The sequence below is a fragment of the Arvicola amphibius genome, chromosome 9, assembly GCF_903992535.2.
Source record: "Arvicola amphibius chromosome 9, mArvAmp1.2, whole genome shotgun sequence".
Lineage (NCBI taxonomy): Eukaryota > Metazoa > Chordata > Mammalia > Rodentia > Cricetidae > Arvicola > Arvicola amphibius.
Window position 1 is genome coordinate 121,041,586 of NC_052055.2, and position 27,697 is coordinate 121,069,282.

The 27,697-nt window shown below is 47.9% G+C and overlaps 3 protein-coding genes across 5 annotated transcripts in view; 2 read left to right on the top strand and 1 right to left on the bottom strand.

Moving 5' to 3' along the window:
- The window catches only part of Stk38 (serine/threonine kinase 38), a 33,125-nt gene extending 29,762 nt beyond the window's left edge, over positions 1-3,363 (top strand). For all 3 annotated transcript variants that reach the window (XM_038343035.1, XM_038343036.1, XM_042055700.1), the window contains 4 exons: positions 858-981; positions 1,150-1,245; positions 2,693-2,787; positions 3,162-3,363. In XM_038343035.1, coding sequence (XP_038198963.1) covers positions 858-981; positions 1,150-1,245; positions 2,693-2,787; positions 3,162-3,292 — 446 coding nt within the window. In that variant the 3' untranslated portion in view covers positions 3,293-3,363. The remainder of the gene's footprint in view (positions 1-857; positions 982-1,149; positions 1,246-2,692; positions 2,788-3,161) is intronic.
- A 4,142-nt stretch (positions 3,364-7,505) lies between these two features.
- Kctd20 (potassium channel tetramerization domain containing 20) lies at positions 7,506-27,239 on the bottom strand. Its single transcript, XM_038343038.1, has 7 exons — positions 27,088-27,239; positions 14,773-15,049; positions 13,435-13,537; positions 12,657-12,777; positions 11,758-11,955; positions 10,284-10,394; positions 7,506-8,929 (listed from the first exon to the last, which is right to left on the bottom strand). The coding sequence occupies exons 2-7, from the start codon at positions 14,994-14,996 to the stop codon at positions 8,637-8,639; spliced, it is 1,050 nt and encodes a 349-aa protein (XP_038198966.1). The 5' UTR covers positions 14,997-15,049; positions 27,088-27,239; the 3' UTR covers positions 7,506-8,636.
- LOC119823191 (40S ribosomal protein S14) lies at positions 25,042-25,582 on the top strand. The gene has a single exon (XM_038343039.1). It carries the CDS (start codon positions 25,072-25,074, stop codon positions 25,525-25,527), a length of 456 nt encoding a protein of 151 aa, XP_038198967.1. The 5' UTR covers positions 25,042-25,071; the 3' UTR covers positions 25,528-25,582.
- Positions 27,240-27,697: the final 458 nt, after the last annotated feature.

Below are 27,697 nucleotides of genomic sequence, written 5' to 3' on the forward strand. Positions count from 1 at the left end.
TGGGTTTGGAATCACTTTATCCTGGGGAACACTGGATATGGATGTACTCCATGTGGTGGACAGGCTAGCAGCGATAGGGAGTGCAAGTGTGTTTGTCCTTTTTGTTTTGTTTTTTCAAGACAGGGTTTCTATGTGTAGCTTTGGAGCCTCTCCTGGAACTCTCTTTGTAGACCAGGCTGGCCTCAAACTCACAGAGCTCCACCTGCCTCTGCCTCCCAAGTACTGGGACTAAAGGCGTGTGCCACCGCTGCCCAGAGTGTTTGTCCTCTTGCTTGGACTTCCAGAAAACAACAAATAGGCCATGGTGGTCTCTTTAAAACCCATGTTTTCCCCTTAGCTTGCTGACCCTGTACCCTTATGAGGAGCTCCCTAGAGAGGGCCCTGTTTGTGGTGTTCATCCTGTTACTTCTTCTGGCATGCTAATTCCACATTGCAACTCTACCTGTCATTTCTTTTCTCACCTTCAACTGTTAGCTGGCTTTCTAGTGTTATCTAAGGTATAAATCTTCACCTCGAGTTGGCAAAAAAATGAAAAATGGGTGTAGATAGCCGGGCAGTGATAGCGCACGCCTTTAATCCCAGCACTCGGGAGGCAGAGGCAGGTGGAGCTCTGTGAGTTTGAGGCCAGCCTGGTCTACAGAGTGAGTTCCAGGACAGACAGGGCCACACAGAGAAACCCTGTCCAAAAAAACCAAAACAAAAAGGGGGTTTTGACATTTTGTGGGGAGAATGAAAACTGGTGAGTGGTGGAGGAACAAGCATGCAGAGGTGGTAAGTTGATGTGGAACCGTGCTGAGAACTGATTGCCTCAGAGTCGGGTTCTGAGCTGGAAAGCTCACACTTCCTTCTTGTTACAGGCTACCCACCTTTCTGCTCCGAGACCCCACAGGAGACTTATAAGAAGGTGATGAACTGGAAGGAAACTTTGACCTTTCCCCCAGAAGTTCCCGTCTCCGAGAAAGCCAAGGGCCTGATTCTGAGGTAAGTAGAGCATCTCATCTCCCACGCTCAGCCCTGTGGCAGGAATGAGTCCTGGGTGCTCCTGCTTCCTTCCTCTAGGGATGGGGTTGGGGAAGAGCATGCAGGAGCCTGGCTATTTTATGTCTCTGAAGAAACTGTTGGAGTGTGCTGAAAAGCCCATTTTTCCAGGTTCTGCTGTGAATGGGAACATAGAATCGGAGCTTCTGGAGTTGAGGAAATAAAAAATAATCCTTTTTTTGAAGGCGTTGACTGGGAACATATCAGGTAAACACCATATTACAGTTTCTAGGCTTTACATAACTTCTTATTGGAGGGGAAGGCTATACATTCCATGGTGAATGAGTAAAGTTCAGAGGACAGCTCTGTGGAGTTTGTTCTTCCTTTTCCCTTTGGCATGGACTCTGGGATCCAATCAGGTCACCAGGCTTGTGGAGCAAGCACCTTTACCCATGAGCCATCTCCCTGGCCAGAGACTGGGTCCCCTGCAGCCCAACGTGACCTCCTAGAAGGTATTTAGCAGGTGATCATGAACTCGACTCTCCTGTCTCTTCCTCCCAAGTGCTTGGGGATGATGTACCACCACCCATGGATCATGATTTCCTTAGTACTAGTTTGGGAGGATCATCATTGACTTTCATTGTGGTGAAAATTGGGAGTCACGGTGCAGTAGACGCAGCAGTGACCGTCAGTGAGGGGAGGGGTGTCTGGGAAGCTGCTGTCTGTGCTCACAGCTAACCTCTCTGACTGTTCTGGGAGCTAGAAGACCATGAGTAGAAGGCAGAAGGGGTGCAGTCCACAGGGCAGGAGCAGGGAGGTGGTGTAGCCTGGGCAGCTAGACTACCTGCTGAAGCGCCTGCTCTCATTAGCCCTCAAGGATTACTAAGCAGAAAGTGTCTTGCCATTTTATAATTGTTTTCTGAGTTCCATCCTTGAATTCTGTTTTTCGAGACAGGACTTCTCTGTGTAACAGCTCTGGTTTTCCTGGAATTCCCTTTGTGGACCAGGCTGGACTCATGAAGCTAGCCTGGGACTCACAGTCTGCTTTCCTTGGCTCTACTGTGGCCAGCTTCATGGTGATTTTATCTTTCCCGTGGAATCAGGGCAGAGCCCAATTCAGGCTGCTTGCTTAGAGGCTTTTTCCTTTCTAGGAGTCCTCCACTAGGGGACAGGGTGGTTAATGGCTCAGTTCTCCTGTCTTTCTGATGGAATGTTTTTTTCATTTGTTTGGTTTTGTTGTTTTCTGAGACAGCATCTCAGCCAGGTGGTGGTGGCGGCACATACCTTTAATTAAATCCAGCACTTGGGAGGCAGAGACAGGCAAAATAGAGTGAGTTTCCAGGACAGCCAGGGCTACACAGGGAACTCCTGTCTCAAAAAACCAACCAAACAAAACAACAAAAAAGAGACAGGGTCTATTACAGAGCCCTGGCTGTCCTGAAATTAGGCACACCAGGCTGACCTTGAACTCATAGGAGATTCACCTCCCAAGTGCTGGGATTAAAGGCATATGTAATCGGGCCCAGCTGAATTACCAATTTTTAATAATTTTGCTTGAATGCCGTCAGTTGGCTTATTTAGCATTCAGAGAAAAAAAATGTTGCCTACCAGTGAAAATAGTCCTCACATGCCTGACAGGGGTTCTCTCAGAAGGACGTGATCAGCATCCTCCATGTGAATACTGACTGGTGACTTGTTTGTCTGTTCTTGGCAGGGAGAGACCGGCTGCGATCTCTATCGAAATCAAGAGCATCGATGACACCTCGAACTTTGATGAATTTCCAGACTCTGATATTCTTAAACCCACAGGTAATCCCCAGGCTGTTACCCCCTCCCTGCGGTTGGGGTGGAGGATCCTGTGGGAGTATTTATCCGTGCTGTCAGGCAGCGGTGTGAGTTCAAATCTGTGTTCTGACTTGGAGCTGGCCGAGCAGCTGCAAAACTACTCCTCTGCTACTCATAGGTTAAAGGTTAGGTAAACAGAAATGACAGGAGCAAGAAAATAAGACTTAAATAGGAAGTTCAGAGAATACAGGTGAGCAAAATAGAAAATTTGCACAACAAAAAAAATACTCCCTTTCTGAATGGGAACTGTGCCTTGTTCTTCAGGGTGTCCTGTCTCTGGGACTGCGCTGTTCCTGAGGTGGGGCAGTGACTCACTCTCACCTCTGTTTCTTTGCCAGTGACCACAAGTAATCACCCTGAGAGCGACTACAAGAACAAAGACTGGGTCTTCATCAATTACACATACAAGCGCTTCGAGGGCCTGACAGCCAGGGGGGCCATACCTTCCTACATGAAGGCAGCAAAATAAGGCCTGTGCTGGGACCCTACACTAGGCAGAGATCTCTGTACAGCATTGTGGTTTTCCTCACGCTCTTGAAAGAAGTTTATAGAACCCATTAACACACATAGTCAAGTCTCTGAGATGTGATTGTAAGTGGCTGTTCCTACATAGTGCACCAGGAAGCTGATAGGACAAAGACAAACATTTCTCCATCGGCTATGAAGCAGCTGTCTTGCTTCTCCAGAAGCCCCATGAGCCAGTTTGTCATGCGTTTCAAAGAGAATTTTTCCTAAGTTCATCAGAACAAAGGGGAAAAGAGCCATTATCCACCATTACTGAGAATATGTACACTTGAGTACTAGCCAATGCCTGCATTGTGGTGATAAGCCACCCGCCAAGCCCACCAAGTATTTTTCTCTTTATAGCTGAAAATTAACGCAATAATGAAAGTCTGTGTGAACAGCCAACAGTATGGCTGAAGGAATGAGCTCTGTCCTGCGGGTGTGGGTGTTCTCTCTCCATACCTCAGCCTGGACAAGTGGCTTCCCACGGCCTTCATTCATGGTGCACTTTACGTACGGTACTAGGGCAAAGACCCTGACCCACTGACCTATCTCCCCATCCAAAAGACTCGTGCTGCTCTTCTGTGTTGGTAGGGGAGGCACTAGTGTGATCCTTTGTGGCTGTTAGAAAGCCCACAAAGCCACTGGGCACTGCCAAGGAATTGTGGACCATGTGGACAACCCTCACTCTCTTTACGGCCATATGAGAAGATCTGGGGACACATGCTGCCTACCAGCGATGCCCGGAAGTGCTACAAGGACCGACTTGTTACTGAGGACACAGCAGAGAACTTGATGGAGGCTCAGGTGCTGCCATGCGAGATTTCACAGCCTCCTTGGAAGTCAAGGCGGAACCAGCCTACTGACGAGTCCTCAAGCTCATTCCTCAACTCATGGTGCAACCGTGTTTGTCTTGGTATTTCCCTATCCTAACTTTAAGTAGCCATTTTGCCTTGGAATCATGATTACAAATTTTCCCTTTGCAGATGCCTTCCTGGGGGGCACTTGCCCCTGCACCCAAAAGTGTTGCTTGCAGCTTGGGCTGACCTGGCCTCTCCGCTGTGGCATTCTCTAATGAGAAACACTGAATTTAGCACAAAGTGCCTTCTGTCACAGCTGCTGCCACCTTTAGATTTTTGCTGCGTCAGAAAAAATGTGGAGGTTCCATATTAATGCATTATTAGTTTGGTGTCATGTGTTGGCAACTGTTAAAGCATTATTTGCACCTGTGTGGTAACTTGCAGTGTCATACCCAAACTACAACTGGGACTCATGCTCTGCCAGTCTTGAAGTTGTGAAGGTCAGCTGTCCTAGCTCAGCCATTCAGAGAGCAGAAGACTTCAAATTGTAAGCAAAACTTCTTTGGTGTCCATATCTTAGATGAAGAAAAAGGAATGTTAGGGGAGCCTTGACTCTGGGAAAGGGTGCTGGATGTGTTAACTTTTCATTTAGAGCCTGCTAGTGCAAAGGAGATAGCAGGTCCTGCGTGGCTTTGAGCTCTGTTACCAAACCCTGTGTTTGCAGGGACGTGCGAGCACGGGTGAAAAAGTAATACTGGTGGAGCCTGTGCGGTGGGGGTGCTTTGTTTTGGGGAAAACGCCCACATTTTATCTGTTAAACCTTCTGAGTAAACTGTGAAGACAGTAATGAAACTTGGTCGTGGTTGTTTCATGTGATGCATTACGTCGAGCATCTGGTTTGTAGCCAGCCTGGTCTACTAGGGCTGTTAGAGAGAAACCCCGTCTCACAAAACAAATACCTGAGTTGAAATACAAGCAAGTAGAGCACTGGTGGCCCCTTTCTATCTTTGTCCAGAGAGAGAGAGAGAGAGAGGTATTGCATCATTGCACTGTTCTCTTAATACAACATGCTGTCTTGGAGCTGAACTGGTATTCAGAGACTATGGAGGCCCCTCCTACCTCCAGCTCTTGCTGGACAGGTGCATGCCTTTAATCCCAGCACTAGAGAGACAAGTGGGACAGTCTCAGGATTTCATAGAGGTAAGAGCTTTCTAGTGGCTTGGCTGCTTTTCTTTTCTCATCTTCAGGTTAAACCAACCCCAGCATGTCTCTGAACTTTGGGTTTTTATTCATGCTACACAAAGTCCTTTGACTCAACTGAACCCTGTCCTCAGAGGCCAGCCAGTGCTGCTACATCTGGAAGGGCTTCGTCAATACTCTCCAAAGCTCTGACTACCATTCTACCAGTGCCTGCCTCTTAATCCCTCAGACCACTGTAAGGACTTTGGAAGACTGTCTCCCTTGCTGCCAAATTCTGAGTTGGATAGGAGTGTGGGGGTCTCCAATGGCAACTAACTGAACTCAAGACGGCAGCCTAGGACAGCAGAAGGAAGAGCACAGGCAGGCTTCAGGTAAGCCCGTGTCCTAAGGAAAGGAACCCACTGTCCTAGGCAGTGAGCACCACCCCTTTAAATCCATAAGAAGTTTGTTCTGTCATTTTTTCTATTAATAACAATGAACACAAATAAAAATACTTTATAGAAAAAGCATCCAATATACAGGATTCCGTAAACACTGGTAGGTGAACAAGTGCAACTTCAAAAGTAAATACAAAGTAAGAGGCAAAACCTACAAGCATTTTGCCATTAGGAGAAAATAATTTTCCAGAAATGATCCCATCCAGACACAAAAGTGGCTCTGCCCCCTGGGGAGGTGGCAGCGCTCTGCTGTGCTCCCTGCGCCCACCTCAGAAGCTGCAGTTTGTTTTGACTCAAAAAACAAATTCAAGCACACAGTTTGAGCTGAAGTCTGCTGCTCTGAACATTCATTCTCCCCAAGACACATCCTGACTGAGGATGCCCCCTCTTCCTGTGCTGCCCCCACAGCACTCCTCAGGCCTGTTCGCTTTCCCAAGGGGCTGAGTACTGTACCCAGTCACTTCAATCTTCAACTTTTGCCGTCACCTTTCTCCACCATGGAGAGCCATGTAATTTTCTAAGTAATGCTATGTCTCTGTTCTCTAAGTCCTTACTGGCAGGTGTTTCTCATCAATTACACAGCATACAAGGACACTGAACAATCAAGCCTCGGGTGTAGGTGATCTTATCTTGCTAAGATGCTCTGACACTCTAGGTAAAGTCACTTTTCTCATGAGGCTGTTTCTGTGCACACAACACGGCTTACTCTTACTCAGGCACTTGCAAGAGACACATGAGCCCCAAATCCATTTTTTTATTGGCACAGTCCTCTATTAAAGCCAATAACCAGCCGGGCGGTGGTGGCGCACGCCTTTAATCCCAGCACTCGGGAGGCAGAGGCAGGCGGATCTCTGAGTTCGAGACCAGCCTGGTCTACAAGAGCTAGTTCCAGGACAGGCTCCAAAGCCACAGAGAAACCCTGTCTCGAAAAACCAAAAAAAAAAAAAAAAAAAAGCCAATAACCAACTCCAAAGACTGTAACCCAGTCCTTAGTCCTGCAGGGAGCACTAAATTATGTCCCAACTTTGGAACAGCAGGCAAGGCTGACCAGAGGCACCAAACTACAAATGACACTGAAATTTAGGGAAGGGCGTGGCTGAGGGTGCAAAAGGAGCCTCCTCTCCCCCAAGGCCTCTGTCCCAGGCTTTCCTTTAGTCACCAGCATCGCATGGCACTGGTCAGCCTTCAGACTGCCTCCTACTCAAACCCCATGGGCTGCAGCCACAGCACGGTAACTTGTTTGGAGTTGGTTCACTGCCTTTAGCCACAAAGGACAAAGAATGGACTGCTCACACCTCTACACCACACAAGGACACAGTCATAACTCCAGTGGCCATCAGTTAGCTCATAGGAAGCACCACTGAACAAGGGCCTGGGCTGGTCACTGTGATTGGACAAACATGTAGCACCAACAAAGTCAAGGCCAGATCTGACCTCAAATATAATCCCATCAGCTTCCCAGAAGTAACTTCTGGACAGATAACCTTAACCTGTCTTCTGGATGCTGGCCTTGAGTCTCACCAAGACACCAACGGTCACCACAAAAACCAGGGCTGCTTAGTTACCCTTCAGTTCTTTTCTGAGAAAGAAGGATCTCACACCAACTCCAACTGTGATGCTGCCACAAAACGAACACACCCTTGAGAACATTCTTGTTCTTCAATTCTGGAGAGAGGGGTTTCCCAAACCTGATGTTACTGCCATCAAGTAGTATACTACACAGTACTTAATGGAAGCAGACTTCAAGAAACCAACCATGTTCTTTAAGGAACTTGAAGCAAACAGCTTACATACACCACCTATGATGGGAAAATGTCCAGGGTGGACAATTTCTGCCACAAAGTAAGGTAATCTCAGATACTGCTGTCTGGCTTGACTCTGCAAACAGCCAAGGAAATGTCAGAGGAAGGGGGCTGAGGAGTGATCTGGACTGCCATATACCACACATGTAAGAGAACAAGAGACAAGGCCTGGACCTGACCCTGGGGAGGACAGTAGTATCATTTTCTTACCATGTCTGAGCAGCAAATGTGCAAAGAAAGGGAGGGGGGGAAGAGAGGGAGAGAGAGGGAAAGAAAGTGAATGTATTGGTGTGAGGATGCAAGCAGGGCCTGCACAGTTGATTCCATTGAGCTCACCACAGTCCTCCCTGGTGCCCACAGGAAGGTACCAAGCAAAAATCTCTTCTCATCTTCAGACACCAGGTCTCCTGCCATACCCACAGCACCAGGCTGTCCCTGGGTGCAGTCTGCAGGCCTGACCTGGAGCCATTCTGCCACCTAATTTCCAATTTGGCTCTGACTCCCTGAGGCCAACGGCTGCACTAACACTGCTGGCCACTGCTCTCCTGCTGCAGACCTGTCTCCTGTGTCAGACTGTTCCTGTGTTAATGAAGAGCAGTGCTGAGCTGAGCTCCTGGGAATTCTGTTCAGACATTCTAGCCAGAGGGCACCTGGGTGCAGTACCCAGGAACTACCTTTCATCCACCCTGGCACACCTCCTCAGCAGAGGACACCTGCCCCAGCGCACAGACTGTCTCTGAAATTTGGTCCTTTTGCTATTAAGCAATTTGTCTGAGGCAAAAACACACCCATTGGGTATAAAGGATGTGGGCTTCTGTGTCAACCATGAGGCGACAGGAGTCCACTTCCTCTCCCGCAGCTGTACAAGACTCAACCAACAACAGACCCAGCGTCTGTTTACCAGGGCCGGCTAAACTGGTCGTCTGATTACCAGAGACAGACTGAGAAAGGGGCACAATAGTGATGGAGAGGGGATGGAAACAGACAGGAGGAAGCATCTCCTTGGGGTGAGAAACCAGGAGGCCAGGTTGGGGGCACCCACAGAGAAGCGCTCTGGCGACTATTTCTCCCTAATCTTGGAAGTCATTAGAAGCCATCTGAGAGAGTGGAGCATTTAGCCGGTCAAGTTCGTCCACCTGTGGCGGGTGATGCATTATTATCTCCTGGTCTTCCAAGACGTCCTCTCCAGCAGCCACCAGATTAGTGAGGGACTTGCTGCGAACACACTGGAAATCCACATGGCGACTCTTCCCTTCCTCCTTTTCCCAGGACATCTGGATAAAGGGGCGCTGCACATAATTGTAGATAACCTCAGACCTCCCACCAGGTCTCCTCTTAATCTTTTCTTTACAGGTAGGGTACCCTGCAATGGGAAAAGACTGTGGTCACAATCATGATAGACTGTGCTTGCTCTGGCATCTACTTCCAAATTCAAAGACAGCAAGAAAAGCTCTGTGACAAGTGACCAGTGTCTCCCTGAGGCTCCTCTGCCCCTAGGAGGTACTGGTCTGTGGGAAGTAACAAGGATTCCCCGCCCCCCCCCCTTTATATTTTTAAGTTTTTCGAGACAAGGTTTCTCTGTAGCTTTGGAGCCTGTCCTGGAACTCGCTCTGTAGACCAAGCTGGCCTCGAACTCACAGAGATCCGCCTGCCTCTGCCTCCCAAGTGCTGGATTAAAGACGTGAGCCACCACTGCCCTGCTATTCTCCCCCTTTTATTGGAAAGGGAAGAGAAGCCACTTACTAAGTCCCAAGAGCCTTTAGCTGTTGGAAACAATACCACAGGACAAAACCCCACCAGGGCACAGATATTCTGTCATCTTAGTAAGGTTCTTGTGTAGAAAGCATGGTTAAATAAAAACGGACATGTGAAATGCTTACCCAAAGGGAAACCACAAATGCTGTCAGATACCCAGAAGGGGCTCACAGAGACAAGGGACTACAGCAGCAGAAGAGGTAGGAGGGGCAGCAGCCAGGTCTAGGCATTTGGAGTGCCTTTAGCCACAATGGCTAGGCAGATCACAAGGACAAGGGGGTTCCCTATCACCCTGTCCTCAGGTCTTCTCAGAAACCAGGCAAAGACAATGTGCAAAGGAGAGGCTGAGGAACTTTCAAAAGTTTCTTCTAATTTAAACTTCCCGAGTCAGCAACATGCAGTGCTGAGCCATAGGCAGAGTGCGGCAGTGAGGTAAACGGTACAGGAGCCCAGGCAGCAGCCACACCTGCCCCAAGACAAGGCAGCTGCCTGGACACCCTCAGTGGACCAGGCTGGCCTCAAACTCGGAGATCTGTCTGCTTCTGCCTCCCAAGTGCTGTAAGTAAATGCGTGAGCTACCACTGCCCAGTTAAATCTAATTCTTAAGCTATTTTTCAGAAGGATAATTGTAGATCCCAGAAACATGTTCTTGCTCAGATGTGCCCAGGCACCTTCTGAATTCACCCAGGTCCTAGTTTCCTGAGGGGCACTGAGGACTAGAGGAAAGGCAAATGCAAGCCCAGGACAAAGGGCCATAAGGCAGGACCCTGCAGTGCATGCAGTGTAAGTGTGTGTGTCCTCAAGCTCCTGTGAGTCAAGTCAGAGGCACAGCGGTACCCAGAGACCCACCCATCGCTGGCTGACACTTCTGTTCTTCTGAGACAGGGCTTCTCTCTATGTAGTTCTGTCCTGGAACTCCCAGAGATCCACCTGCCCCTGCCTCCCAAGTGCTGGGGAAATACCTTCAATTCCAATGCGAATGTTCTTCAGGCCGCGCTCCTTTAGCACTGTCTTAGCGACATCTCGGTTCTCAATGTACTTGAAGAATCTGTAGAGCTTGGAGCTGTAAAGAACTGAACACAGAGCCCACAGACGCCGGGTCAGTCGCAGAGGGAGGGGTGAGGTGACATCAACAGGAGTTCTGCAACCCATGGTGGCATTCAACGTGGAACACCCGCCCCCACCCCAGCAGCCTGAATACTGGGATTCCTGGACTGCTGCAGTCTGCTGGGGGAAGCTTTAGAGCAGGGAAGCAGCAAACCAGCTTGCATTCGGCCTTTGTCTTTGCTGTTCTTCCTCTCACTGTGCAGCCTGCTGTCCTGGACCGCACGCTATAAACCAGGCTGCGCTGGAGACCCATCTGCCCCTGCCAGGCTAAAACACGGCCTTTTTTTTTGGGGGGGGGGAGGCGGTGGAGGACAGAGTCTCATGTAGCCAAAATAGTCTGAAACTCAAACAACCAAGGTTGATCCTTCTGCCCCTACTTCCTAAATGTTGGGATTACAGGTGTCTACCGTACCAGGCTCTATCATACTGTTTTCAGTGCAAATTGGTATAACCTTTAGAAAGGATAATTTGGCAACATGTCAAAATTATAAAAGCATCAAGCTTTTGACATGCCATGTTTAGGAATATCCGATAGTGGATAGATGTGCAAAAATGCTGCTGCTTTAAACTGATCATGCATCATCTCTGTACATAGCTTCAGTGTCTTATCAGGACAGTGAGTTATAGCACATTCATAATGGAGGATAAGCAGCCCTAAAAAGACTATATAGACAGGTTTTATATAAGGAGACTATAAGCAAAAGGACACTGAGGTAGAGCAGGGTTAACACACCTTTTAAGTGCACATCCTTCTATAAAGCGTGTGTGCACAATGCACGTGGGTGAGTGCATCTGCCTCTGCATGCGTGCGGGGGCCAGAGGATAACCTGGGCCGTCAGTCTGCCCGCCACTTTGTTTGAGGCAGGGTCTCTGCTTTGCCATTCACTGCTGCGCACTGAGGGCGAGCTGGCCCATGAGGTTCTGGGGATTGTCTCTCCTCCCATCTCACCACAACAGCTCTGGATCACAGACGTGCTACCACATCCGGCTTTTCTGTTGGGTTCTGGGGTCTGAACTCAGTCCTCACACTTGGCATGCCAAGTGCTTTCCTCATGAGTAAACTTCTCAGCCCACTATTTAAGTTGTGAATTATTACCAGGTCAACAAGATTTTAGTGAGAATTGAACCCCAACTTCAGCATCTGACAATGCCGTCCCAACAGGGGAGAGAGCGGTCCCAGCAGAGGACAGACCTGTGTAGGTGCCGGCTGCCCTCTAGATGCTCTGCCCATCACCTGCTATCAGTGGTGTCTGCCCTTTAGGTCTGGATACTATACTCTAGGCAGTGTTTCTCTAGCTGAAAACATCCACACCCTGCAGGGGCTCCTACTTTGGGAATACTCTTCCCCCATGGGTGGGGGGTGGTCTTCATCCCAGTCCACAGAATCCTCATCTGTCAGCACGACAATGTGGCACTCCCGCTCCCCTTTCTTGGCACAGCCCACCATGATGGGCAGAATCAGTTCCTCGAGGTAGTGATCAAACTGCTTGTGAGCACCATCGTTGGACAGCTCATGAAGTAAAGCACCTGGGGAGAGAACAGGTACATGAACCATTTCCTGTCTACGCCGTGCTGCTGGGTGGAGGCTAACACTGCCGCCATCACAGAGGACACACAGATGAGGCACTCACTGAATGAGAGCTCCTGCCCCAAGGTGATAATTGGTTTTATATACTTAATGCTGTTAGGTTTGACCATGATCCTTTCCTCACTGACACTCAGTACTCCTGCTTGTCACAGATGACGCCATAGTCCTACTCGAGAGGGAAGCAGTAGCCAGTGACTAGATGGTCAGATTAGATGCATGACTTTCATTCCCGGCCTCCACTTCCTGAACGCTGAAATCACAGGTCTGACTCATCATGCCTAGTACTTGGTGCTGAGCACGGAGCAACCCAGGGTGTCTCAGTGCTAGGTGAGAACTCTATCAACTGAGAGACATCTCCAGCCTTTCCTTTAAGACAGTATCACTCTGAAGACCATGTTGGCCCTAAACTTATGGTGATCCTCTTGCCTCAGTCTTCTGAGTGCTGGAATGATGGTTGCGAGCCGCACTCCCCAGCGGATTCCTTTCGCTTACTCTACTTCCCCTTAATGTAAAAGCAGCAATGGCTAGTTAGCAGGATGTTCACCTCTGTGCTGGTTCTCAACCCATGCTCCACACGCCTGCACTGCTAAGCACAGTGACTGTGCACTGGCTGAGAGGCGAACAGCTGCTCCATACTCACTCAGATCTTGACAGCGGATAGTGTTGAAGTCAAAGTTAATGCAGAGATAGTCACACGTGTCTCTCAGATCTGGGATAGAGATACCATCCGGACAGTTGATGATGCCAGTTTTGTAATAATCCTGTGAACAGATTGCAAAGTAGAAATGTAGGCAAAAAAAAATGCATGGAAATGACTCCTCCAACCCTACACACTTCTAATGCTACTGAGACAGTGAGAGCTTGGAGTCAACTGCTCAGTGCATTAGGCTCCCGTCTACCCAAGTTTAAGCAGAACCTGACAACTGAATGCAACTGAGTTATAGACAGGAAAAATAAAGAAGGAAATGATGTGGGATATCCTTCTCTACATATGTTGTTGCTTTTATTAATTGATGAATAAAGCTGCTTTGGCCATTATTTCTACTCTTGTTGAATGTATTATGTTTAGACAGCTCATTAAAAATATATGTATAATTTATAGAGTAATAGTTATTTATAATAAACTTAGTCATGTTAGGGTTTCTGGATATAGAGATATTTCAGATAATCTTCAACACTTCAAAGACCTACAGAATATGGCATTTAAAAGGTTTTAAGAACTTAGACTTCTCTTGACAGTAAGACAGGTTTGCTTCTGGCAGCACCAGTTACTTCATAGAGGATGATGGGGATCAAAGAGGCTCCTTATGGAGTTTGCTAGCCATTAGGGCAAGAAACTGCTTTTGCCTGGACTGCCTGATGATATGCTGTATAAACTGGACATGCAGGACCCACAGAAAAATGACCACTGAACTTACCAGTACTGTGCGGAACACAGTGGCACTGATCCCTTCTGCAATCTCGTACTCCCCCTTTTCATTGGGCCTCGTGAAGTTGTATTCTCTTCCTGGTCCGAACATCCTGAAAGACACCAGCAACAGTATCACCTCCTCCAACAGGACTCTGCAGAGGCAGCTTTGCTCCCTCTCCTACACATGGCCCCACTCTTGCAGCAAATTGAAAAGCACAGCGCTAGGACCTGACTCCTCGCAGATGAACACACTCCTCAGGACACTCCCTCAGGCAAAAGGAAAAGAAGGAAGCAACCGTCTGTGGCAGCAGGCACAGTGTAGTGGCAACTGCAGAGGAAGCTGTAGAGGCCTCTGCAGTGTAAACCAACTGAGGGAGCAGCTCCTAGTGCATCCCTTCCTGGCTCATCTTCTCTTTTGAAATGGCCAACTCCAACAGGCTGCTCTAGCCATGGATTTCAGACCAGTGTGAGGCTCTTCTACTCCTGACATTTTCATGAGGAGGCCTACACTCCCCATAAACTCAGGATCCGGATTAGATTCCCAACACCCATAGAGCAGCTCACAACCACAGGAACAAGTCCCAGGGATCTGACACCCTCTCCAAGCCCCTGCAGACACTGAATAAATGTACTGTACACACATGCCTGCAGGCAAAGCACACGTTAAGAAATAATAAACTGGCCTATTTAGGCCAGGGCTTTAGCTCAATAGAGTGCTCGCTTCCCATGCCTGACCAAGCCTAGGTTCCTAGTTCAATCTCCAGTACTGCTAACCCACCCTCCCACCCCACAAAAAAACAAGACCCCAAGTAGAAATGGGTGGAATGCAAATGTTTTTTCTAAAATGGCATCTTTTTTCTTGTGCCATGTGGATCATTTCTAATATGTTTCTCACAGAAGGAAAACAACATGACTTCGGACTCAACTTAGCATCTCTGAGCTGTGCAACGTTTAAAGAGGGGGTGGGGTGGCCAGGCAGTGGGTGGTGCACAGCTTTAATCCCAGCATTCGAGAGGCAGGCGGATCTCTGTGAGTTGGAGGCCAGCCTTGAACTAGAGCTAGTTCCAGGACAGGGTCCAAAGCTACAGAGAAACCCTCTCTGGAAAACCAAAAAAGAGGGGTGGGGTGAGGCTCAGCAGCTCTCGAGATTCCGCCCTATCCAGCTGTGCAAACACTACCTTCCCAGCATCCAGGCTCCCACCAGCTGTCCTAGCCTTCCCCACTGAAGCATGAAGGGAGGAAAGCCAGCCCTGTACCGAGTTCAGTGCAGCATGGCATCTGATGTGAGGCCAAACACCTCTCCTCACAGGAAACGGAGTGCAACACAGAAGGAAGCTGTCATTACCTTCCCAACATGGTGTCCGGATGAGCGGTGAAAATCTGAGGATTCACCACAAAGCGTGTGCCATCTACAAGAAGCGTCACTTTTTCTGGGGCTGGGGAGTGAGAGCTACCTCCGAAGCCTACGCCACTGTTCCCAAATCTCTCTGAAACGATGAAGGGCTCGTGGCTCCGCTTGCTTCCAGTCTGGAAGCACGAGCCCTTGCTGCTGTCTTCAGGAAGTGGCATTATGTGAGGATACTGAAGGCTTGCTGGCTGAGGGGCATAGTCAAGTGCCACGTCTGAAAGAGCAGACAAATAACAAAGTAACTAAAGCGCAAACTTCTGGAGAAAAATGAAGCCATGCCAGTTCTAAAACAAAAACCTAAAGCCGTAAGTTCACAGGTAAAATGCCAGCCTAGGGAAAATTAAAAACAAAACTAGACAATCTAAAGCAAGGGGCAGGCAGATCTCTGAATTTGAGGCTAGCCTGGTCTACAAAGCAAGTCCAGGGCAGCAAGCAGGGTTACAGAAAAACCTGTCTTGAAAAACCCGAACCAGTAAACAAAACCACCACCACTGCTCACAAAACTAGAGCCTTACACTTACTGCATGTGTGTGATATGCAGTTGACAAGAGATTAAAGGCAGAAATGCCCACACTTTAAAGCGATTGAAATTCCAGAGTAAACCAAGTGCAGTTAGCAGTGAAAGACTGGACCAAAGAGCAGGGCTTATGTGGTGGCCTAGCAGTCTCCTGCCAATCCCCCAAAGCTGGTGTTCAGAAGCAACCACTTCCTACTTCTGCACAGTATCACTTTAACTAGGCAAAGATGTGTTACATTTGTTTGTGCTGCATTTGTTTGATTACATAAAGATGTGCTCTTTCACCTTGCCTGCCTAAGGAACCTGATTGGTCTAACAAAAAGCTAAACAGCCAATAGGTAAGCATGAGAGGGATAGGTGGGTCTGGTGGGCAGGTGGCAGAGAAGTGAGAGAAGAGAGAACAAAGTAGAAAGGACACATCCAGGGCCAGAAGCCAGGCAGCTGCCAGCCAGATCTGAGCAGCAGTGAAAGGTACACAGAAGGAAAGGTAAAAAGCCTGAGGCAAGACAGAGAAACAGACTCAAATAAGAGCTAAAATAAGGCCAAGCATTCATAGTATCAAGTATTGGTGTACTAAGTATTGATTTAGAAGCTGGTTGGTACCTCCAAGAAGTTTGGTACATACTTCTGTTTCATTTCCACCTCTAAGTAATATTTATATCCCCTTGCTCTCTTATTTATTGAGATTTTGTTTGTGGATTGAGTGTGAATGTGTTCAAGTGCCCAAGGAGGCCAGATGAAGTCAGATCCCGAGCTGGAGTTTCAGGTGCTGGGAACCCAACTCAAGTCCTCTGAAAGAGCAGGAAGCAGTCTTAGCCCAGTACTTACTGTCTTTGAGACAATCTCGTGTACTCTAAGCTAGCCTTAAACTCTTTGTAGCTGAAGATAGAGCCTTTGATTTCCAGTCCGCCTCCCTCCACCTCTGAGTGCTGAGGTCAGGGCAAGTGCCATCACACTCGGTCACACAGGCCTGGGTCTATGTGCCAGCGCCTCGTGCCTGCCAGGTTCCTGTGCTGTTTACTCTAGACTCAGCTATAGCCCGAGCACTGCTATCTGCATTCTAGGAACTACTGTGTGCTAAAACTTAATTTTCAAACTTCAGGACTGCTTTTTTGTTTTCTAATTTACCAGAAAGAATGAATGTCTTAGCCGGGCGGCGGTGGCGGACGCCTTTAATCCCAGCACTCGAGAGGCAGAGGCAGGCGGATCTTTGTGAGTTCGAGGCCAGCCTGGTCTACAAGAGGTAGCTCCAAGACAGGCTCCAAAGCTACAGAGAAACCCTGTCTCGAAAAACAAAAAAAAAAACCAAACAAAACAAACAAAAGCAAAAAAGTCTTTCTTCCCAGAACGGAGCATTCTCACTGCATTAGAGAATCCCTGTGGCCCCACCCATATCAGCATTCGGTCTCCCAGACCTTGCTGTCAGCTGCAAAGCCCCAGTGTGAACGGCATTAGGATTTACTCTTGAAATCTCATTTTTTTTTGTCCTATCACCAAAAAGCTATTTTTCTTTCTTTATTTAAAAAAAACTCCTCTACTTTTGAGACAGGGTCAAGCCTAGGCTGCCCTTGAACTAAAGCTATAAGCTGAGGATGACAATGAACTTCTGATCCTTGTCGTTCCTTCCCCAGTGCTGCCATGTGACACCACAAGTGGTTTACATGGTCCTGAGGACCAGCATGTAAAAATACCAAGAGTACCGTGACAGAGCAGGACAGGCCGTCTCTGGTGGGCCCCGAACAGTACATCTTTAAACTTCAAACTCAGGGGCTGGAGAGATGGCTCAGAGGTTAAGAGCACTGGCTGCTCTTCCAGAGGTCCTGAGTTCAATTCCCAGCAACCACATGGTGGCTCACAACCATCTGTACTGAGATCTGGCGCCCTCCTCTGGCATGCGGGCATACATCGAGGCAGAATGTTGTATACATAATAAATAAATAAATCTTTAAAAAAAAAAATAAAATAAAATAAACTTCAAACTCAGAACCCACGTAAAGGTGGGAAGAGAGAACTCCATAAAGTTGCCCTCCGACTGCCTGTGCATGCCACAACACACACAAAACTTTATTACAAAACTTTATTAACAGGGAGCTCTTCCCCAGTCAGTGGAGTATTTGCTTAACATGCTTAAAGCCCCATGTGTGACCACAGCACTACTACAGCACTGGCAAACTGGATCCAGGCAGGGGAATCTGAAGTTCAAGGTCAGCTACCTAACAAGTCTGAGGCCAGCCTGGGCTACCAGAGACCCTGTCTCAAAAAATGAAAGCACAGCAGCCCATCCCCCAGAACAAAAACAAAACCCTAAAATCTTAACGAAAATGGCTCTAGCCAAACTGGACCATTTTGTAATCTCTGCTCAAACGAATATACTATGAGCTGGATAGATGGCTTAGTAGTGACTAAGAGTATTGCCTGCTCTTCCAGAAGACCTGGGTTTAATTTCCAGAACCCACAAGGTGGTTCCCAACCATCTGAAACTTCAGTTCTAGGTGATCTGATGCCTTTTTCTGGCCTCCACGAGCACCCAATATGCACGTGGTTCCAGACATGCATATAGGCAAAGCACCCATACAAAATAATGAAAATAAATTAAAATATATATGTAAAATTTTGTATGCATTTGTACTCAGTAAATGGTGGTTACCTTTTTAAAGTTATAGGCTGAAAAATAAGTCCAGCCAGTTAAAAATTAGCCAATTGAACCAGGTGTGGTGGCGCATGTTTTTAATCCCAGCACTCAGGAGATAGAGACAGGTGGGTCTCTGAGTTCAAGACCAGCCTGGTCCACAAAGCGAGTTCCAGGACAGCCAGGGCTACAAAGCAAAAAACCCATCTAGAAGGGGGGGGGGGGGGGACTACCAACAACAAAAGAAACACAATACAATTAAACCCAGTTCCAGCTTAAGAAACAAAAAAGTTATCAAGGTTACCTGAGAGTGAGGTATGATAGCATACCGTCACTGTAGTCCTCAGGAGGCAGAGGCAGGAAGGCTGCTCTGAGTTCAAGAGCACGGTCTACAGTGACACAGGCCTGTCACCCACAGTTAAAGACTCCATGGAAGCCCACCCACAACAGCTTATCAGGAACTGTCCAGCCATCCACACCGATCCAGCAGCACTCTAAGGGAGGGCGACCATGAACAACTCTGTTAACTCCATTTACAAGCAGAACTCTCAGCGAGTGAGGGTCTCGCATTACAGCTGATCTGGACCACAGCAAGGTCAATGTGCCTCCTCTGACTCCAAACTCGCAGCTTTGACTCGCAAACACACAGGCAGGTGGATGGGTCAGACTGAATGTTAGCTAAATCCACAAAGAACGGACTATATGTATGCTCAGGTTAAGAATCTGCATTCCTCCTGGGCAGATGTTTGAGTGCGAGAAAACCCCCATCGCTGTACCTTCACTCCTGGTAGCTAGGGGGTAAGTGACAATATGAAGTCCAGAGGACACCAAGCTGCTGCTTTCTTTCTCTTGAGTGGCAGCTAAGGTCTCATCTCCTAGGCAGCTGAGCTCTGGCTGCAATAACCTGTTGCCATCACTGCCCTGGTGAACATTCATTCTTAGAGAGGAAGCCTGGAAGACAAGGAATGTGTATGATTTAGAAATCATAAAACTGGCTCCCAAGGACTTCCAGAGTTTGTAATGGTTGGTTAAAGATATCTGTGCCATCAGTGGATCGAGATGGCTTTGACCAACCACTACAAATTGGTGAAGCTGAAGCTGCTACAGGAAACATTTTTGTTTTGTTTTATTTTGTGACAAGGCGCCACTACAAAGGTCTCTCTTCCTAGCACTGGCTGTCCTCGAACTCAGATCTGCCTGAGAGCTGAGATTAAAATTATGTGCCGCCTGGCTGTGCACTATGGTCTCTACATACCAAGTGGTGGAACATAATTTGGTGTCACTCGTGCCGTAAATGATGAGGTGGCAAAAGGAATTCAATAGCTCAAAGTCTGCCTCTGCTTATTATTTGGGTTTTTCTGTGTGGCCCTGGCTATTCTGGAACTCACTTATGTAGACCAGGCTGGCTTCGAACCCAGCCACCTGACTCTGCTTCCCAAGTGCTGGGATTAACCCGCCCAGCTCTGCCAATATTTTTTTTAAAAATGGCATATGCATGCCTGCAACAATTAAACATCCAAAACTCACAACCTAAAGCCATACTAAAGTGAGTGGCGGCCATCACAGATGCTCGGAACTGCTCAGAGTGCAGAGCACACAACAGCTAGTGCTCGGCTGCAGAGAAGCCCTCCATATCGACCTCCACCCTAAGGATGAGGGAACATCCCCAAAGAAGGGGTGGAGAGAATAGAAGAACTGGAAGGTGAGGGTCATTGTGAAACACATGTCCTCAGCCAAACATGACTGCTGCACACATGAACCCTACAGCTATGGTCACCTACACAAGATCAAGTTAGTTGAGAATTCTAGCATGAAGTAGGAGGTGGCCACAGGCAGGATGCCCATGCCCAGTGGATGATCCCATCTCCCACACCATGCACCATGGGCAGCATATCTAAACTCGAAGGCATGAAGTTGGAAGGAACCGGGGGAGTGGAAGGGAATGAATAGGAGTGAATGTGACCAAGAGACATCGCATACACAAATGAATTTTTCAGACCATATAAAAATAACAGCAAAAAAAATGGCGCTGAAGAGACACACAGTTAAGAACGCATACCAGTCCTACAGAGGCTCTGAGTTTGGTCTGCAGCACCCACACGGACTGGCTCACTTCTTAACCCTAGCTCCGGGGGATCTAATAACCTCTTCTGGCACCCATAGGCACCTGCACTTACATGTACATAGCCACACAAGTACACATAATTTAAATAAGTTAATAAAACATAAATTTTGACTTGTGCTATTTAAGTTCTCATTTTTACCTTCCCTTTCTCTAATTTTTTTTTAAGATCTACTTTTTATTTTATGTGTACTGGTGTTTTGCCTGTATATACTTTGTATAAGTGTTAGAGCCCCTGGAACTGGAATTAGACAGTTGTGAGCTACCGTGTGGGTGCTGAGAATTGAACCAGAGTCCTCTGGAAGAGCAGCCAGTGCTCTTAACTGCTAAGCTATCTCTCCAGTCCCCCCACCTTCTAATTCTTACAACCACCCTTAAAGCATACTGGCTATAAATCTTACCATGTCACTTCTCCCCACAAGCAGCCCACAATCCCTTACACACACACACACACACACACACACACTCAGTCCTCTAGTCTGATGAGGAAAACTGAAGCAAGCCTGATTCCTACCATTTTCCTCTTCAGAAAGCAGACACTTTAGAAACAATTACCAAGAGGCTGTATATAAAGAAAGCCAAGCAGAAAATAGCAGAAAAAGTAGGAAGTGGCGACATCAAGCAAGTATGTCAGCCTCACGGTGCTGTGGGGAGACTGGAAAAGGCTCACTGATGGGTAGGACCCTGTAAATATTTATAGGGTCCTTTCCTGGTAGGCAAAGTTTTCAGCAGGGAGCCTGAAGTAAGAATTCCAACAGGAATGGTAAGCTCTTCTGGTAAGGAATGAGACAGTAAGCATTCTAGGTTTTGTAGGCCACACTACTACAGTGCAAAGAGCCATCAGCAATCACAAATGAGTAAACATGGCTGTGTTCTAATAAAGCCACTTATAAACATGGCACAAATCAACAACATCCTGCTGCTCTGGATACAGAAAGTCTGAGAAACATCAGTTCTGACCCAACTGCACCCAAGACTGCAGAGCATCGTTTTCAAGCATTCTTGGAGACTTGGCTAGAGCTGAACATGAATGAGACAACATGGCCTCATACATTTAAATGGACTACACTATAGCTATGCTCTCCAAATACAGGCTCACAGTAATCAGCAACACAAACCAAGGTCTGCAAGTGTTAGAAAAAAAGCGACAAACTTCGGAGTTATCCAGGTTAAAAAGGAAAGGAAATCCCAACAGTACACAGGAGAGGCGCATGCCTTTAATCCCAGGCTGGGGAGGCTGAGACAGGCAGATGTCTTGAGTTTGAGGCCAGCCTGGTCTACAGAGCGAGTTCCAGGACAGCCAGGGCTACACAGAGAAACCCTGTCACAAGAGGAAAAACAGAAGAGAGAACTATTTTCAACTGAATAACAAAACAACACAGGCAAGCTTAACTCAAGGTAAAGGGCAACAGTTTTAACAAGCATACTGGAAAAGAACAAAATCGACAAAATGTTCTTGACAAATTAGAGAAAGAGAATGTGCCAGGGTATTGTCCCACACTGTGTCCCAGGCTGTCTCAGAGAATAAAGCCTAAAGGGGGAGATGGGGCGGTGCTGTCAATGATAGAGAACTGACTTAACATTAACAGGCCCAAAGCCTGGGTCCTATAAACTGATAAATTACAAAATTACGGAGTCAGCAGGTAAAGGCACTTGTCCAAACTAACAACCTGACTTTGGTCCCAGAACCCCAGAGAGGAAGAAAAGAACTGACTCTTGCAAGTTGTTCTCCCAGCTGGGCGGTGGTGGTGCACACCTTTAATCCCAGCACTCCAGAGGCAGAGGCAGGCAGATCTCTGTGAGTTCCAGGACAAGCTCCAAAGCTACACAGAGAAACCCTGTCCCCAAAAAACAAAAACAGATGAATATATAGGTGTTCTAAAATTCAAGAAAAAAATGGTGATAATGGTTACACAATCTCTGATTGCAGTAAAAAACCACAAAACTGTACTTCCTAAGGATGGGGTAAGATACGTAAATTCCCTCAATGAGAAATTTTCTAAAGGCTTATTAAGTAAAGTCTAGTTCTAACATCCAAGGCTGTCTTATGGCCTCCACATGCATGTGCACACATGAACATACACCTGTGCACCTGCACATAGAGACATATGCACAGAAATAAAACTGAAAATACGTAATAAAATTACATGTCTGGGAATATGGTAAATTCTAAAACTCTGAAATCTGAAATGCTTCAAAACCCCCAAACTTTCATCTTAGATATGAAACCGCAAGTAGAAAATTATACACTATAAAGTTGTTTCATACACAGAAGTATTAAAAACATCACATAAAATACCTTTAGACCGCCGGGCGGTGGTGGCGCACGCCTTTAATCCCAGCACTCGGGAGGCAGAGGCAGGCGGATCTCTGAGTTCGAGGCCAGCCTGGTCTACAAGAGCTAGTTCCAGGACAGGCTCTAGAAACTACAGGGAAACCCTGTCTCGAAAATCCAAAAAAAAAACCTTTAGGGGCTGGAGAGATGGCTCAGAGGTTAAGAGCATTGCCTGCTCTTCCAAAGGTCCTGAGTTTGATTCCCAGCAACCACATGGTGGCTCACAACCATCTCTAATGGGGTCTGGTGCCCTCTTCTGGCGTGCAGGCATACAGACAGAATATTGTATACATAATAAATAAATAAATATTTTAAAAAAAAAACCTTTAGACCATGTGTATATAAAACAAATGAATTTCATGACATAAGTCCTACCTCCAAATATGCAAATACTTCCAAATTCAATACCATCTGAATTCTGCTACCCAGTATTCTGAATATGGGACACCCAAGCTGCATCTTTTTGTGTGTGCATGGGTATACATGTCCATGTATGTTTGGGGGTCAGAGGTTGACATCTGGTGTCTTGCTCTAACACGCACCACCTTGTATTTGAAGACAGGCTCTCACTAAATCGCATCTCACCGACTGACTAGCCTGGTTGGTTAGCGTGACTTGGTCTTGCTGTCTCCACCTCTCAGTGCTGGACTGCAGGCATCTACTGCCACATTTGGCTTTCCATGGTCCTAGGGAGCTGAACTCAGCCCTCATGCTTGCACAACAGGCACTTTACTGAGACGTGTCCCCAGCCCCCCAACCTGTACTTGGGAACACAAATATGACTAGCATCACAAACTTGGAAGATTAGTAGTTATGGCAAAAATTAAATTTTTGGATGAACATACAATTCAAAATAAAACAGAAAACAGTCTTAAAAATCCTGGGGCTTTTTTTTTTTTTTTTTGAGACAGGGTTTCTCTGTGTACCCCTGGCTGTCCTGGAACTCACTCACTGGAGTGGCCTCTGCCTCCCGAGTGCTAAGATGGTATTTGCCACCCTGCCCGGCTTAAGTCCTAGTAACCTAATCACAACTACTATAAAGAAAATTCCAACACCGAATGTCTAATTAGCAAAATTCTCCACCACCCCTTTTTTCTTTTTTTAAGTCTCTTAGTACAGAATTTCTCTGTGTAACTGCCCTGGCTGTCCTGGAACTCACTCTGTAGACCAGTCTGGCCTCGAACTTACGGAGATGCTCCTGCCTCCACCTCCTGACAACTGGGATTAAAGGCCACCACTGCCCGGTATCCATCTTTTTCTTTTTTTAAAAAAAGAGTAGTGTGAACTACACAAGACTCTTTCTCAGAAAACAAAATGGGCTGAAGAGATGGCTCAGTGGTCAAGAGGCTCTTGTAGACTTGGATTCCGTTCCCAGCACCTATATCCCAAGCACCTACATCCCAAGGGATCTAACAACCTCATCTCAAGGGCACAGCGTGAGTTAAAGGTATATAATGCCACACCTGATAGACGTACATGCAGGCAAAAGAGAACACCCTTCGGGGGCTGGAGAGATGGCTCAGAGGTTAAGAGCATTGCCTGCTCTTCCAAAGGTCCTGAGTTCAATTCCCAGCAACCACATGGTAGCTCACAACCATCTGTAAAGGGGTCTGGTACCCTCTTATAGCCTGCAGGCATACAGACAGAATATTGTATACACAATAATTAAATAAATATTTAAAAAAAAAAAGAGAGCACCCTTCCCCCCAAGCCAACCTAATACCTGACAGTGACAACAGCAGCCCAACACAACTGCAGACACTGGCCACTGCCACACTCGCAACTGCTCAGCACCCAGCGTTTCCAAACAGTGAGGAGCCGCCACCACTCCTGGCTTTGCCCTCGGCCACTCAGCTCCAGCTCCCCACCTAGCGACTGAGCGCTCTTCGCACTTTCATCCCTCATGGCTTTGTGGTCATGGGAAAGTCTCTCCACTGTCTTCACTTTTTTTCTTCTTTGCACCCTTTCCCTTTTGAAGCAGCTAAAAAGATAATTAAGGAAGAACGGGCTGGAGAGATGGCTCAGAGGTTAAGAGCACTGCCTGCTCTTCCAAAGGTCCCGAGTTCAACTCCCAGCAACCACATGGTGGCTCACAACCATCTGTAATGAGATCTGGTGCCCTCTTCTGGCCTGCAGGCATACACACAGACAGAATATTGTATACATAATAAAGAAATATTTTTTAAAAAAGAGGGAGGAACAGCAGGCTAGGAACCATCTCATCTCTCAGCCTTTCGTGTTGGGGCAGGGGAATATGTTCTGGACCAAACCTAGTACCTCACACACAAGCGGAGCAGGCACTCTACCTCTATCTCGGGTTACTTCCCTGAGAGATGAGGACGGTATAGGTACATTTATACCAGGGTCCCTCAGTCCTTTACGGTTCACATTCCAGTGACTGAGCTTCCCGCTTAAATCACTGAACACTCCAACAATTCTCTTCCATTTCCCACTCCAATTAGCTTGGGAGGTCAGATCTGGGACAGATGCGAGAAGATGCTCAGTACTACAGCACGACATGCATGTCGTCGTCACCATCATCACCAACAACAACCCATCAGTAAGTGAAGCCAGACATTCAAAAAGACACCAAAGCGCTTTCCGGTGGAGGAGTCTGGAGACGACTTTCAGAGATGGCACCTCGCAAGGGGAAGGAAAAGAAGGAAGAACAAGTCATCAGCCTTGGGCCTCAAGTGGCTGAAGGAGAGAATGTATTTGGTGTCTGCCACATTTTTGCGTCCTTCAATGACACCTTTGTCCATGTTACCGATCTTTCTGGCAAGGAAACCATCTGCCGGGTGACGGGTGGAATGAAGGTCAAGGCTGACAGAGACGAGTCCTCTCCCTATGCAGCCATGTTGGCTGCCCAAGATGTGGCCCAGAGGTGCAAGGAGCTGGGCATCACTGCCTTGCACATCAAACTCCGCGCCACAGGAGGAAACAGGACCAAGACCCCTGGACCTGGAGCCCAGTCAGCCCTCAGAGCTCTTGCTCGCTCAGGGATGAAGATTGGGCGGATTGAGGATGTCACCCCCATTCCCTCTGACAGCACCCGAAGGAAGGGGGGTCGTCGTGGTCGCCGTCTGTGAACAGGACTTCTCAAGTTATTTTCTGTTAATAAATTGCTTTGTATCAGCAAAAAAAAAAAAAAGACACCAAAGCCAAGAAAAATGCCAAAAACTACGGCTACTTTAAGGTCACCTGTGGAGCCTATTTTAAGGGGCAGTAAGAAGTAGAAAACACCCTTTGGCAGATGTGGAGGTAATCCAACCCTCATTTCTGCCAGAAAGCGAGGGAAATCTGGGCCATATTTGGGATACTGCTCAGAAAATGACCTCAGTGTTTTGCATAAGATAGGCATTACTCAGACATTCAGAAAGTGAAGCACCCAACACCCATCTGCTGGTGGTACGTCCCAGAGAACCCAAGACCTCCAAGGCCATGGGAACTTGTGGAGCTCTCTGGTACTGTGGTACTCTGTGGTACAGAGCTGGGGAGGGAGATTCGACCTAAGGGCACAGCTTAAGCTCCCATGCTCCTACTGACAGCTCCGGAAAGAAACAGGACAAGTTAGCCAGATCCAAGTGATCTTTCTCCTACCAAGGCAATAACAGGATATGTATGAAAACCATTTCCTACCCTGATGTCAGGGTTCCAGAAAATACTATCCCTTCTCACACTGCCTTCCGGAGTCAGGGCTTCTCGACTGCCTGTCTGGTTACCCACGGAGACGAGTAAGTCAACTAAAAGGGAAAGGCACTGGACAGTTTTTTTTTTACTATTCTCAGGCCAAGCTAATTCTGGTTTCCCAAGGTCTGGTCCCGGCTTACCAGTGCTGCCCAAGTGAGGGGGTGGGTGCCTGCTCACACTGCCGACTCGGGCCCACCCAGGTGTCTCGAATCGGTTTCTGAGAGCCGTGTAGAGCCCTGCAACCTTTGACGGGGGCAGACCTGCTACTTAGGGTTTTTCTTTAGGAGTGGGGTTGACGTTCTAATTCAAGATTCACCACAACTAGGGATGGGAGCAGAGAAAAATGTAGAGCTCAATAAAAATCACTTAAAAAAAAGATTCACCACAACTAGTATTTTCCCAACACTTTGGGAGACCATTAAGAAGATAAAAATATATCAAACTTCCTGATAATGACTTAACAGCAACCGGGCACCGTGAAAACGCTTAGAAATGCATCTTCTTAAGCCGGCCAAAGAGTTCCTTGTTTGTCTTGTTCGTTTGCTGAATTCTCATTTATAGGATAAGACTTAATTCCAAATAGTAAATCGGCACCCAACCCAGGAATGTTCAGAAAGAATGACCAATGCCCACGAAAGGAAACTTTTTTTGACGGCACAAGCCTGAGACTCTGTCTGCTCTTAAAAAAAAATAAATAAAAGTTCTTGTTATTGTCAAGAAAACTACCGGTTCTCAGTCGGCCTGAGATGACGACAGGCCCCGACGGAAGGTTCCAGAGTCCTGTGGGAAGTGTGACTAACCTTCCCCAGCCCGGGCTCCCCTCGAGGCCAGGCCGCTCGCTCGCCGCTCGCCCCGGGTCCTTTCTCCTCAAGCCGGGGAGGAGCCCTCGCAGGGCCCCAAGGCCGCCGCTCCGCGCCCGCGCCGCCCGCACCGCCTACCCGCTCCGGCCCGCCACTCACCGGTCCCCCGACGCCGCGCTCTCGGCCCCGGAGCCCCGAAGCCGCCCGGGACACGAGCGAGCAGCCGCCGCCGCCGGTTCCCGCTGAGCTCCGGCCACCGCGCGTCCCCGCCCCCCGCCCGGGCCACGCGGCTGAGTCACCCGGTCCTTCAAGATAAGAGTCCCCCACCCCAGCGCGGGGCACGCCGGGAAGGCCGCGCGGCATGCCCCGCCCCCCGCCGCGTTCTAGGCCCTAGGGCGGGGCCTCGCCTCCTGAGTCCGCCCGCTGCCGCCTCCCTCCGCCCCGGCGGGCCGCAGTGCGTGCCACCCACACTAGCGTCATCCTTTGGAACGGAAGAGCAAGCCCCTTCTAGGCCACCCCAGGACGGCTCATGCTCACAGGATTAACGAGCCTCGCCTCCCCAAACGTTTGTGTGCTGGATGGATAGGAATTGCAGCCCAACGGAAGAAAAAACAAAAAGAACAAAAGAGAAATGAAAAGGAGAAACAGTTTTCTTCTCAACCTAGCAAACCAAGTTCCATAAGCTTCACATCGCCTGGAAGCAAATTATTAGAAAGCTGGTTGTGTTACCTGTAAAATGTGTCCGTCGTGGGGAAAACCTGGAAGGAGG

Bases quoted from the DNA above. Each gene is read 5' to 3' on its own strand.
- Kctd20 (XM_038343038.1), bottom strand. From the start codon at position 14,996: ATGCCACTTCCTGAAGACAGCAGCAAGGGCTCGTGCTTCCAGACTGGA. The intron at 11,956-12,656 runs GTGAGTATGGAG...TTCTCTCCCCAG, and splicing joins TATCCGCTGTCAAGATCTGA to GTGCTTTACTTCATGAGCTG. The intron at 8,930-10,283 runs GTATTTCCCCAG...TTCCCATTGCAG, and splicing joins CATTCGCATTGGAATTGAAG to GGTACCCTACCTGTAAAGAA.
- LOC119823191 (XM_038343039.1), top strand. From the start codon at position 25,072: ATGGCACCTCGCAAGGGGAAGGAAAAGAAGGAAGAACAAGTCATCAGC.